The following is a 14,186-nucleotide window of genomic DNA, read 5'->3' as shown; positions in this document are numbered from 1 at the left end:
ATAGAGGGAAGTGTTTCAATTTTAAGTAAGGTAGTTTTCATTGAGAAGTTAAGCTCTGAAAAACTACGTTGAGCAAAGTAGATAAGGGAGCTAGCCACCTAAGGAAAAATATTCTAGACAGAGAGAGAAGTTTGTTTTAAAACAGACAACACCTGGCTTGTTCAAGGATACAGTGCAGTGAGCAAGGGAGAGAACAGTGAGAGCTGAAGTCAAAGCAAATTGGGTGTGGTGGAGACACATATCTTGGAGGGTCTCAGAGACCAGTTGGGCAGACACTACAAGGTTTTAAAAAGAGGACAATCACAACTTGATTTCAGTTTTACAGCCTTGAGAAATGTTTCATGGTTTCCTCAGTATGTATGCCCAGCAGTGGGATTGCTGGATCATAAGGCAGTTCTATTTCCAGTTTTTTAAGGCATCTCCACACTGTTCTCCATAGTGGCTGTACTAGTTTGCATTCCCACCAACAGTGTAAGAGAGTTCCCTTTTCTCCACACCCTCTCCAGCATTTATTGCTTGTAGACTTTTGGATCGCAGCCATTCTGACTGGCGTGAAATGGTACCTCATAGTGGTTTTGATTTGCATTTCTCTGATAATGAGTGATGTTGAGCATCTTTTCATGTGTTTGTTAGCCATCTGTATGTCTTCTTTGGAGAAATGTCTATTTAGTTCTTTGGCCCATTTTTTGATTGGGTCATTTATTTTTCTGGAGTTGAGCTGTAGGAGTTGCTTGTATATTTTTGAGATTAGTTGTTTGTCAGTTGCTTCATTTGCTATTATTTTCTCCCATTCTGAAAGCTGCCTTTTCACCTTGCTAATAGTTTCCTTTGTGCAGAAGCTTTTAAGTTTAATTAGGTCCCATGCACTGTTTATAATAGCCAGGACATGGAAGCAACCTAGATGCCCATCAGCAGATGAATGGATAAGAAAGCTGTGGTACATATACACAATGGAGTATTACTCAGCCATTAAAAAGAATACATTTGAATCAGTTCTAAAGAGATGGATGAAACTGGAGCCTATTATACAGAGTGAAGTAAGCCAGAAAGAAAAACACCAGTACAGTATACTAATGCATATATATGGAATTTAGATAGATGGTAACAATAACCCTGTGTACGAGACAACAAAAGAGACACCAATGTATAGATCAGTCTTATGAACTCTGTGGGAGAGGGAGAGGGTGGGGAGATTTGGGAGAATGGCATTGAAACATGTATAATATCATGTATGAAACGAGTCGCCAGTCCAGGTTCGATGCACGATACTGGATGCTTGGGGCTGGTGCACTGGGACGACTCAGAGGGAGGGTATGGGGAGGGAGGAGGGAGGAGGGTTCAGGATGGGGAATATAGGTATACCTGTGGCGGATTCATCTCGATATTTGGCAAAACTAATACAATATTGTAAAGTTTAAAAATATAATAAAATTTAAAAAAAAAGAAAAGAAATGTTTCATGGAAGAAATTTCAAGGCATATACTCAAAATGAGAAAAATGTCCCCTTTCACTAATGTCTTATTTATAACTTATTTACTTATTTATCAATCAAAGCTTCCTTTGTTCCATTTCTAAATTACTTCATTCAAGCTTTAAGAGATACATTCTAAGTTAAACATCCTGAAATCTACTGGTTCATTCAAACACATACTTCATCATTCATACTACTTCTCAACCTTCATTTTTAATCCATTCTAATGAGTTTATTTTACATTAAGTCTTCCTCACCTTGCTTATTATGGCCATTAAAGCCTAAGTCTTTCCTTACTGAATTGTGCAAATGGTAACTATATTTCTCTATTTCATTTTCAGTTGCATCAGGAATACATTTCTGACTTATTTGATTGGGTCAATGTCTGTAGAGAAATCTAACAATTAGATTCTCCTAAATGGGTGCAAAAGGTGGTATGAATTGTACAAACACAGAATGGGTTATTTCCTCTTTTTCTTATTTTTTGTATGTAGTTACTCAACTCTCATTTTTAAAGTAACTAACAGAGCTTTTTGATAATGTATTGACTATTCACATAAGTTTGACATTTTACTACCAGAACTACGAATAATTTGGAATCTGGGCAATGATGTAGCCATTAATGAAAATGCCAAGAGGCTGCCACTGATTCCAGAGAAGTCTGCTCCTGTTCTCAGTTCATAAATACACTCTCTTCCCACAACCCTACAACAATCCAAGAGCTTTTGTTTGGTTTTATTTTCTAAGAGGAGGAACCCACAGAAAAAGTAATCAATATTTATTTTTAAAGCTACATTTAAGACAGTAGACTTTCTGGAAAAAAAAAAAAAAGATAGGTTTCCTGGTTTTCTCCCCATTATCATTTTATTTGTCTTTCTGTTTGTTTGTTTCATTCACATATAGAGTCCAAAATGTTTTAAAAATAAATTTGGTAAAATCTAAAGATAAAAGACCACGTCACAGTACAGTCTATACAAACTCACTAGGACATCTTCAGCCATTCCTCGGCTTCTGGTTTCCAACATCCTTTTACCAACTGCTCAAAATTCGTGATAATGCTACCACCTGCACCTAAAAAGGCCAAGATAAGATAGGAATGTGTTAGTTGTTCAGTCATGCAGACTCTTTGCAAGCCCATGGACTACAGCCCACTAGTTTCCTCTGTCAATAGACTTCTCCAGTAAAGGATACTGGAGTGAGTAGCCATTCCCTTTTCCAGGGGATCTTCCTGAGCCAGGAATGCAACCCAGGTCTCCTGCACTGCAGGCTGATACTTTACCATCTGAGCTACCAAAACAAGAATGCTGCTGCTGCTGCTAAGTCACTTCAGTCATGTCCGACTCTGTGCGACCCCGCAGACGGCAGCCTACCAGGCTTCCCGTCCCTGGAAATCTCCAGGCAAGAACACGGGAGTGGGTTGCCATTTCCTTCTCCAATGCATTAAAGTGAAAAGTGAAAGTGAAGTCGCTCAGTCGTGTCCGACTCTTAGCGACCGCATGAACTGCAGCCTACCAGGCTCCTCCATCCATGGGATTTTCTAGGCAAAAGTACTGGAGTGGGGTGCCATTGCCTTCTCCAAAAACAAGACTACTTAACCAAATATTCTTGAGAAAATATATGAAATGAAGCCATAATTCTATCTCCTGACTTAAAATTCCAAGCTATAATTCTAGGGAGGAAGAAAAAAGTTGCTTTGTACATTTATGGTACCAAGACAACTGCAATTCTTTCTTGGCAGCTGTCTATTGTACTACAATTAAGGTTAAAACTGGGGTCTCAGACAGAGATGTAACTTGAGGTTTGTTTCTGACCTGAAAAAATAAACTCCTCTGCTTTATCATTTCCTTCTCTGATTTTAGTTTTAGGTGCAATAACTGTAACAACACACTGAAAATTTAATTTCAACTTATAAAAGAACAATAAAGGTAGATAATATAGGGTGAACATAAACCCATAATCAATCACATTTACTATTTCAGATTATTCAAGATGGAAAAAAAATACAGAAAAAACAAAGAGCAAAATTTCTTTAATTAGATAAACCACATAATTTCTTATGTAAACTTGTTTTTTATATGGTGACAGCTACACCTTAATTAACTATGAATCTCTCTGGTTACAGCTATTAAATAAACCAATAATATATATTGTATATTTTAAGACAATCAGCTGTAAAATAATGGCTGATGACTAGTAATAGTTAAGAGTGCCAGTTTTGAATTAAATTAACCAGCCAACAGAAACAAAGCTTTCATCTTCCAAAGAAGTCTCTGTTACTAAAGTATGTGGTCCCCATTAATGTAACCAAAGAACTATTCAGTACATGTAGTACACCAATAACAGAATATTTATGAACATATGTTGTTAATATTACCTCGGGCCCATCCAATAGCTATCATGACTATCCAGCCATTTTTGTAATAGCTATTAGCATGTGTGACTCCACCTACTATTTTCCAAGTTCTGGTCACTTCCTTCATTCCCGCAGCCAACAGTTGAACAGGTAGGAATGAGTATGCCTGGGAAATTAGGTCACATGGGCAAAAAAATGCAATATACCTGAAATTAAAATTTAAATATTTTAATATGACTGTAATCAGAACAAAAAAATCTAGCGTATCAGCAATAACAATCTGATAAAACACAACAAATGGAATTATCCAAATAAACATGGAATTTGACTGCAAGAAGACCACAAATGATTTGAATTAAGTCGTTTTTTTTTTTCTTGGCTGCTCCATGAGGCATGTGGGATCTTATTTCCCCAACTAGGGAACAATCCATGCTCCCTGCAGGAAAGCACAGAGTGTTAACCACTGGACTGCCAGGGAAGTTCCAAAGTGAATTTTTTAAATCACATGAAGCACATAAAAAAATCTGCCAAAAAGTCATAATGAAAGAGGAATATAAATTTTGTACTTCTGAGTACTCTATATATGCTGTAAGTTCCTAATCTGTGTCTATACTACTCTAGAAGCTAAGTACTGAATGCACCAACAATATAAAGCAAGTGTATAATCACCATTATGGCAGAAAGCGAAGAACTAAAGAGCCTCTTGATGAAAGTGAAAGGAGAGTCAAAAAGTTGGCTTAAAACTCAACATTCAGAAAACTAAGATCATGACATCTGGTCCCATCACTTCATAGCAAATAGATGGGGAAACAATGGAAACAGTGAGAGGCTTGATTTTTTGGGGGAGCTCCAAAATCACTGCAGATGGTGACTGCAGACATAAAATTAAAAAACGCTTGCTCCTTGGAAGAAAAGTTATGACCAAACTAGACAGCATATTAAAAAACAGAGACATTACTTTGCCAACAAAGGTCCGTCTAGTCAAAGCTATGCTTTTTCCGTTAGTCATGTATGGATGTGAGAGTTGGACTACAAAGAAAGCTGAGCACCAAAGAATTGATGCTTTTGAACTGTAGTGTTGGAGAAGACTCTTGAGAGTCCCTTGGACAGCAAGGAGATCCAAGCAGTCCATCCTAAAGGAGATTAGTCCTGAATATTCATTGGAAGGACTGATGCTGAAGCTGAAACTTCAATACTTTGGCCACCTGATGCGAAGAGCTGACTCACTGGAAAAGACCCTGATGCTGGGAAAGATGGAAGGTGGTAGGAGAAGGGGATGACAGAGGATGAGATGGTTGGATGGCATCACCAACTCAATGGACATGAGTTTGAGTAGACTCTGGGAGTTGGTGATGGACAGGGAGGCCTGGCATGCTGCAGTCCATGGGGTCGCAAAGAGTCAGACATGACTGAGCAACTGAACTTGAACTTGATAATCACTTCTGCTTTGGAGTATCTCTAGATACAAAATGAAAGGCCCTCAGTCGTGTCTGACTCTTTGTGACACCATGGACTATACAGTCCATGGAATCCTTCAGGCCAGAATACTGGAGTGGGCAGCCTTTCCCTTCTCCAGTGGATCTTCCCAACCCAGGAATCAAACCCAGGTCTCCCGCATGGCAGGTGGATTCTTTACCAGCTGAGCCACAAGGGAAGCCCTCTCTAGGTAGAGAGTGTCTTTGGAATTAGAAAAGAGCCTTTGGTAGCTGAGCAAGGAGAAGCATTTCAACCCCACTTACATCTTTACCTGTGCCCCTTTGTGTATAAACTGCAACCTATACAGAGAAAGGTCATAGCTCTCAACAAGACAGATTCATTCATGTTAAGGAAAAACACATTTCCATACAGTTAAAAGAATATGAAGCTTGTTCTTCAACTCAGTTGAGTAAGTTTAAGTTTCAACCAATTAAATTGTGATATTAGTTTAAGAATAATTCACTCCTCAGGTGAGTTATTTTCTGCAGCTTCATTTGTTCTAAGCATCTGTTCAACAATTTAACAGTACTACTGATAGGAAGACATAGCACTCCCCCACTCCCATATTCCTAATACTCTCTGGCAGACAATTTTGTGCTTAAAGCAAAATGTTTATCTGGAAGCAACGAGGAATATACTGCTCAAAAGAGGTACTCTATCTTTTCTAAAAGAAGTTGTTAATCTTATTTTAATTCATGGTTCATAAATCCAAATTCCCAAAAGTATTCATGGAATATGAAAACTGTTCACCAAAACATTACTTCAGAGACCAAGTATAAGATGCAAAGATTTGTTAGGCCTGAAGCACCCTCTCTTCAACTCCACTAACCAATTCTTCCTTTTCTTGAAGATTTCACTCAAATACTACCATATACATTGACTTTGGGAGTTTCATTTTATAGTCTCAGTTCAGACTAAATTCTGATGGTTCCTATATACAATGTAGCTTTTCTATACCTTTTCTTTATAATAAATTATAACAGTCCTTAATGACAGGAATCATTCACTGTGTTACACCCTCACCTAAAACTCAGCATAATAAAAAGTACCCCTGAATCATTTATTAACAGTTAATAAATTCAGTTCAGTTCAGTTGACTCAATCATGTCCGAGTCTTTGCAACCCCATGAATCGCAGCATGCCACGCCTCCCTGTCCATCACCAACTCCCGGAGTTCACTCAGACTCACATCCATCGAGTCAGTGATGCCATCCAGCCATCTCATCCTCTGTCGTCCCCTTCTCCTCCTGCCCCCAATCCCTTCCAGCATCAGAGTCTTTTCCAATGAGTCAACTCTTCATGAGGTGGCCAAAGTACTGCAGTTTCAGCTTTAGCATCATTCCTTCCAAAGAAATCCCAGGGCTGATCTCCTTCAGAATGGACTGGTTGGATCTCCTTGCAGTCCAAGGGACTCTCAAGAGTCTTCTCCAACACCACAGTTCAAAAGCATCAATTCTTCAGTGCTCAGCCTTCTTCACAGTCCAATTCTCACATCCATACATGACCACAGGAAATACCATAGCCTTGACTAGACGGACCTTTGTTGGCAAAGTAATATCTCTGCTTTTCAATATGCTATCTAGGTTGGTCATAACTTTTCTTCCAAGGAGTAAGCATCTTTTAATTTCATGGCTGCAGTCACCATCTGCAGTCATTTTGGAGCCCAAAAATAAAGTCTGACGCTGTTTCCACTGTTTCCCCATCTATTTCCCATCAAGTTATGGGACCAGATGCCATGATCTTCGTTTTCTGAATGTTGAGCTTTAAGCCAACTTTTTCACTCTCCACTTTCACTTTCATCAAGAGGCTTTTGAGTTCCTCTTCACTTTCTGCCATAAGGGTGGTGTCATCTGCATATCTGAGGTTATTGATAGTTCTCCCAGCAATCTTGATTCCAGCTTGTGCTTCTTCCAGCCCAGCGTTTCTCATGGTGTACTCTGAATATAAGTTAAATAAGCAGGGTGACAATATACAGCCTTGACGTACTCCTTTTCCTATTTGGAACCAGTCTGTTGTTCCATGTCCAGTTCTAACTGTTGCTTCCTGACCTGCATACAGATTTCTCAAGAGGCAGGTCAGGTTGTCTGGTACTCCCATCTCTTTCAGAATTTTCCACAGTTTATTGTAATCCACACAGTCAAAGCCTTTGGCATAGTCAATAAAGGAGAAATAGATGTTCTTCTGGAACTCTCTTGCTTTTTCCTTGATCCAGTGGATGTTGGCAATTTGATCTCTGGTTCCTCTGCCTTTTCTAAAACCAGCTTGAACATCTGGAAGTTCACGGTTCATGTATTGCTGAAGCCTGGCTTGGAGAATTTTGAGCATTACCTTACTAGCATGTGAGATGAGTGCAATTGTGCAGTAGTTCTAGCATTCTTTGGCATTGCCTTTCTTAGGGATTGGAATGAAAACTGACCTTTTCCAGTCCTGTGGCCACTGCTGAGTTTTCCAAATTTGCTGGCATACTGAGTGCAGCACTTTCACAGCATCATCTTTCAGGATTTGAAAGAGCTCAACTGGAATTCCATCACCTCCACTAGCTTTGTTCATAGTGATGCTTTCTAAGGCCCACTTGACTTCACATTCCAGGATGTCTGGCTCTAGGTGAGTGATCACACCATCGTGATTATCTGGGTCGTGAAGATCTTTTTTGTACAGTTCTTCTTTGTATTCTTGTTAATAAATTAGCAGGAGGCAAAACACAAAATATATCAAAAAACCATCTGATAATCAAAGACCTTTAAAGAAAGAAAGAAATTACCTAAGAATAGTTAAAAGCTTTTTGAAAATGACTTGCTAAATCACTTCAGTCATGTCCGACTCTGTGCGACCCCACAGAAGGTAGCCCACCAGGCTCCCACGTCCCTGGGATTTTTCTCCAGGCAAGAACACTGGAGTGGGTTGCCATTTCCTTCTCCAATGCATGAAAGTGAAAAGTGAAACTGAAGTCGTTCAATCATGTCCGACCCTCAGCGACCCCATGGACTGCAGCCTTCCAGGCTCCTCCGTCCATGGGATTTTCCAGGCAAGAGTACTGGAGTGGAGTGCCATTGCCTTCTCCTTGAAAATGACTGGTATGATATAAAAACTTTACATGTTTATAAAATATTTTGAAAGCCTCTCTTTAAATTCTCTCTTTAAAGGTAGAACAAATTTCCAGGAAGTAGGTTAGGTGCCAGGAATAGAAAAGAGTTACACTTAAGCAATTTTTTAAAGTATATTTTTAAATAAAATAAAAATAGTGTATGCTCAAAATACTCAAACAAAAACACAACAAAACAAAAATAATACAAATGGCCTCATTTTCATTCTCCACACAGAAACTATCTTCAGATCAGACCAGAGATCAGTTGCTCAGTCGTGTCCGACTCTTTGCGACCCCATGAACCGCAACACGCCAGGCCTCCCTGTCCATCACCAACTCCCGGAGTTCACCCACTCATGTCCATCGAGTCAGTGATGCCATCCAGCCATCTCATCCTCTGTCGTCCCCTTCTCCTCCTGCTCCCAATCCCTCCCAGCATCAGAGTCTTTTCCAATGAGTCAACTCTTCGCATGAGGTGGCCAAAGTACTGCAGTTTCAGCTTTAGCATCATTCCCTCCAAAGAAATCCCAGGGCCGATCTCCTTCAGAATGGACTGGTTGGATCTCCTTGCAGTCCAAGGGACTCTCAAGAGTCTTCTCCAACACCACAGTTCAAAAGCATCAATTCTTCAGCGCTCAGCCTTCTTCACAGTCCAACTCTCACATCCATACATGACCACAGGAAAAACCATAGCCTTGACTAGCCAGACCTTTGTTGGCAAAGTAATGTCTCTGCTTTTCAATATGCTATCTAGGTTGGTCATAACTTTCCTTCCAAGGAGTAAGCGTCTTTTAATTTCATGGCTAAGTCACCATCTGCAGTGATTTTGGAGCCCAGAAAAATAAAGTCTGACACTGTTTCCACTGTTTCCCCATCTTTTTCCCATGAAGTGATGGGACCAGATGCCATGATCTTCGTTTTCTGAATGTTGAGCTTTAAGCCAACTTTTTCAACATGAGTCAAAGCCTAAACTACAAGAGCAATCTTGACATTTTTTCCCCCTAACTTAAGGGATCAAATCCATGCCCCCTGCAGGGAAAGCACTGCATCTTAACTACTGGACCACCAAGGAAGTTCCAATCTTGGAGTTTTTATATCCAGCTATGTGACATTTTGGCATATGGTCTAAAAATCTGTAACTACTGCTATTTCTAATAAATAAGTCTTTATTGCATTTCAGGTATTTCTAAAGTATACCTATAACACACTAGTATTTCAAACAAAAATAGTTCTCATTTCAAGTGTTAAACAGCCACAGGGCAAAAGAAGAATTGTTTATTGTGCTCCATAGACTTACAAGTAAGCAAATCACACCAGAGGCTCCCTAAACAGCCATTCCCGCTCTATAACACGTTAGCTTTTTAAAATTTCTTTGATGACTCACTCAACCAACACTCATTAAGGAATCATCATGTTCCTCCTTCTGTAAAGATTATAATTTCACCTTTAATTAAAATTGTAGCATCTAAGGAACTTTTAACTTTAAAGCACTTAAAGAAAACATATCAGAAAAGAAGGACTGCAACATAACATGAAATGGAACAAGAACGCAATTTATTTCTCATATATTTTTAAGTCACTTAGATTAACAGAGAGAAAAAAAAGACAAGGAATAGTGCTAAATAACAAAAGTTAGTCTAAAATAGGATACAAACAGGATGCAAGGCCACTGACAAATCAAAGTTGAAACAGTTAAAAAATAGGAAGATGCAATGAGAATTTAGTTTAATACCAAGAGTTGAGCTTCCCATGGTTAATCACTGAGAACTCTGCCTTCATTTTCCCTTAATGCCCCTCCTCTGACTACCAAAACCAGGATAACTTCACCAAGTCAAAAGAGAGCAATAAACTAAATGCAGCTCATATTAGTCCAATAAGATAGCTTTTCTCTTGCTCTCATTACTCTAACAAATGAATAACTTTATGTATATTCTCTGAAAAAGACTATTACAGAATGACAAGACTTATATAACTATACTTCTTGTTGTATTTTTTCCTCATAAAAATGCAGTCTCAGTTATATAAATGTGCAATATATAATAACTGATACTTAGAAGTTAAAGGAAAATAAACTGGGGCATAAAAATCAATACACAGAAGAATTATAAAATATTTACTTCCTCCCAGAAACAGTTTTCAAAAGGAAAAATCCCGTGAAAGGCTATACTGTTTTCCAAACAACACTAAACATACCATGACATACCAAGTTACTGTTTCCCTTTGCCAGCAGATGGTGCTGATTTCCAGATGTGAGCAGTATGAGCTATTATACTAAAGATGACCTTCCCAATAAGTGTATTCACATACTCCCTTAGTTTAGCTTGCTAGAGTTAAAAGTAAATCACAAACATTTTAATCTCTCAAATTAAAATCAAATGAAGCAAAGATTAGAAACTTGTTCTCAACATTAAAACTTGAACAAAGAAAACATTAAAACACACTGTGTCTTTAAGCAAGCACCATTTTTTTTTTGCATTTAAGGGTCTGTGAACACAAAGACAATGTATTTCCCAAATCCAAAACAAAATGCTGTGCAAGTGCAGACTAAAGGACTAGGTAGCTTAGGTCTGAACCCTGGCTCCAGCTACTAGACACCTGTGATTCCTTGGGCAAGTTGTCTCAGATCCCTTATCTACCAAATGAAAATAAAACAGAACTTGCCTCACTGGTTTCCTGTGAGGTTAAATGAGAGCACAAATGTAAAGCACTTAGAAAAGTGTCTGAAACAGTAAATACTACATCAGTGGCTGCTATTGTTGTTGTTTAGTAGTACCCAACAAAACAACTAGAACCAATAAAGAAGGTCATCAGAAAAAGAATGAATATAGATATTAATATAATAGATTATACAGCAATGAGAAGGAATGTACCACAGCTACAAACAAAACACAGATGAATCTAAGTAACATAATGCTGAGTGAAAAAAGCCCTAGAGAACTATATAAAGTATAACACTCCATTTTAAAACAGGGCAAAAAACAAATAGAACTAAAAAGATATACTGTTTAGATATTCATATGTAAGATATACACCTTTTTCTAAAAAAGTAAGATAAACACAAACAAGGTAGAAATTATCTGTATGAAAAGTCCAGGGAGATGGGATGAGAGAAATATGAGTATTTAAGTTATTGGTGCAGTTCAGTTCTTAGATTTAAGTGCACTGTAGTGGAGATGTAAATTAGCATAATCATTTGAGAAATGATTTGTCATTATCTAGTAGAGCTTAAAAATCACTTTCCCTATAACTCAATAAATATATTCTTAAGTTATACCAAGAGAAAAATCTCTTGGTATATCATGTGTATCATGTTCCCAACAACATTGTAATAGAAAAAAAAAACTGGAAATAATTCTATGTCAACAAAGAAATGGATGAAATATGACCATAATTCATTCTGATAAGCTATACAGGAGAGAAAATTAGTAAATTATAACCATACACCATAAAGCTGAATCTCAGGAACAAAGGCTGAACAAAAAAAGCAAGTCAATGAAAAATACATATATATGATTCCATTTATAAAACTGTCACGAAATACATTGTTTAGAAATAATATATACGAGAACTACACAGAAAAGTAAAGAAATGACAGGTACAACATTTGAACTGTGGCACTGGAGAAGACTCTTGAGAGATCCTTGGACTGCAAGGAGATCCAACCAGTCCATCCTAAAGGAGATCAGTCGTCCATTCTAAAGGAGATCAGTCCTGGGTGTTCTTGGAAGGAATGATGCTAAAGCTGAAACTCCAGTACTTTGGCCACCTCCTGCAAAGAGTTGACTCATTGGAAAAGACTCTGACGCTGGGAGGGATTGGGGGCAGGAGGAGAAGGGGACAACAGAGGATGAGATGGCTGGATGGCATCACCGACTCAATGGACATGAGTTTGAGTGAACTCCGCGAGTTGGTGATGGACAGGGAGGCCTGGCATGATGCAGCTCATGGGGTCGCAAAGAGTCGGACATGACTGAGCGACTGAACTGAACTGATGGAAGAAAGGAGGTGGGACTGGGCTGAGTGTGGAAGGTCACACAAGGAACATCAAAACTAATGACAAGTGTTCTGGGAAGATAGTGGCAGCAGTAGTCACACAGACTTAGATCTCTTCAAATCCCCACATAAAAACAGACAGGGCAACTAGAGAGCCAAGCCAAAATCCCATCCACAGCACTTGCAACAAAACTATGTGACAAGGTATCCCTTCAAATCCCAAAGGGTAAAGGGGTAGAGGCAAATCACCAGCACCCAAGACTAAACTGCTTGACAGGAAGAAGAAAGTAAGTGGCAACTAATGGACCTAAGAACAAAACAGCTTCAAAATAACTAATGGGTATTCACTAGAAAACACAGCAGGCCAACTTGGAAAACAACAGCTGAAACTGGAAGGATTCCAACATTTCCAGTACTAGGTGAGACAGAGTCCATGATAAGAAGGTCCATAGGGGTTCGACCAACGTAGTCCCCATGAACTCTGAACACTGATCCACCTAGGCTCCCTTCTGGAACAAGTGCCATAATGAGAATCAAAACTGAGCATGGACTTCCCTGGTGGCCCAGTGCTTAAGACTCTGAGCTCCCACTGCAGAGACCTCAGGTTTGACACCGGTCAGGGAAGTTAAACATGTCACGGGCTGTGGTCAAAAAGAAAAAAAAAAAAAACTGAGCAGGACAGAACAACAAAAGCAGGGGAAGGTACAGACCAAACTGGGGAAGAGGAAAAGACTGGTGAAATCTCAGAAAGCAAGTCATCATCTTTTGAATACTATATAACAACAAACCGATGCAGGAGCTCTATGAAGTCAGAGAATCTTTCATGAATTTTACTTTATCTTAAAAGTTCAAGAAACTTGATTCCACATAAAAATGACCAACAGAAAATTATCAAGGTCAAACCCTATATAAATTTATTATTATAAGAGAAAAAAAAATCCCTATAAAGAAAGTACTCAGGTAAATGTGTTCACAAAACAGATCAAAACTGCAACCTATTTCAAAACAAGGTAAAGACATTAAGAAAGCGATACAACACATAAAAGAACAATGCACATCAAAAATACAGAAACTGAGAACTGGAGATAAATACTCACAAAGAGTGAGAAAAAAGATTTAAAAATTATTTCAGTAATGAAGACCAAACTAGAAGAAAAACAAAAGTGCCTTCTAAAAAAAGAGTAGGTAAAAAAGAAAATTTTAAAAAAATTTTAAAGACATAAAAAGGTTCATTGAAGAAAGGCAAAAAAGAGCCAATAGGAGTTCCTGGAGAAATTCAAAGCAAGAGAAGAGTACATATAATAAAAGTTTTCTCAATTTAAAACACACACACACACACACACACACACACAGCTACGAAAAAGGACAGACCACATACCTAAAAATATTGACCCCAAAATGCCCAACATCTAGTAACATTTAATTTAAATTACTAGACTTTTATGCCAGAAAAAAAACTTTGGAGCATTTAGAAAACAAGAGCATGTGACTTATAAGAGAAAGAAAATTAAATGATCAGTTTTTCACAGACTGCTTCATAAACAAGAAAACTGAGTAACATATTTAAAATACTCAGACCTAGAAAGTATGATCCTATATCCAATAAAACTGACTTTCAGGTACAAAAAACAGAAACTTATCAACACATGAGAAGTTGGGGACTAGTATTCCAGATGAATGAATTAAGAAAAAAAAACCTTCAGAAAGCCAAAATTACTACAGACACAGACATAAGGACTGATAAAATAACATTAAATATACAGTTAGCTATAACTCAAAGACTGAAAAAGAATTAAGAAGGGAAGAGT

At 38.2% G+C, this 14,186-nt stretch overlaps 1 protein-coding gene across 1 annotated transcript in view; it reads right to left on the bottom strand.

The window, feature by feature from the left end:
• The window catches only part of TMEM38B (transmembrane protein 38B), a 61,164-nt gene that overhangs the window by 29,046 nt on the left and 17,932 nt on the right, over nucleotides 1-14,186 (bottom strand). Inside the window, exons 3-4 of the mRNA XM_061426407.1 lie at nucleotides 3,846-4,030; nucleotides 2,455-2,542 (exon numbers count right to left, since the gene is read on the bottom strand). Of these exons, the coding sequence (XP_061282391.1) occupies nucleotides 2,455-2,542; nucleotides 3,846-4,030 (273 nt within the window). The remainder of the gene's footprint in view (nucleotides 1-2,454; nucleotides 2,543-3,845; nucleotides 4,031-14,186) is intronic.

This window comes from Bos javanicus, chromosome 8 (assembly GCF_032452875.1).
Source record: "Bos javanicus breed banteng chromosome 8, ARS-OSU_banteng_1.0, whole genome shotgun sequence".
Lineage (NCBI taxonomy): Eukaryota > Metazoa > Chordata > Mammalia > Artiodactyla > Bovidae > Bos > Bos javanicus.
This window is presented reverse-complemented; position numbering and strand designations above follow the sequence as displayed.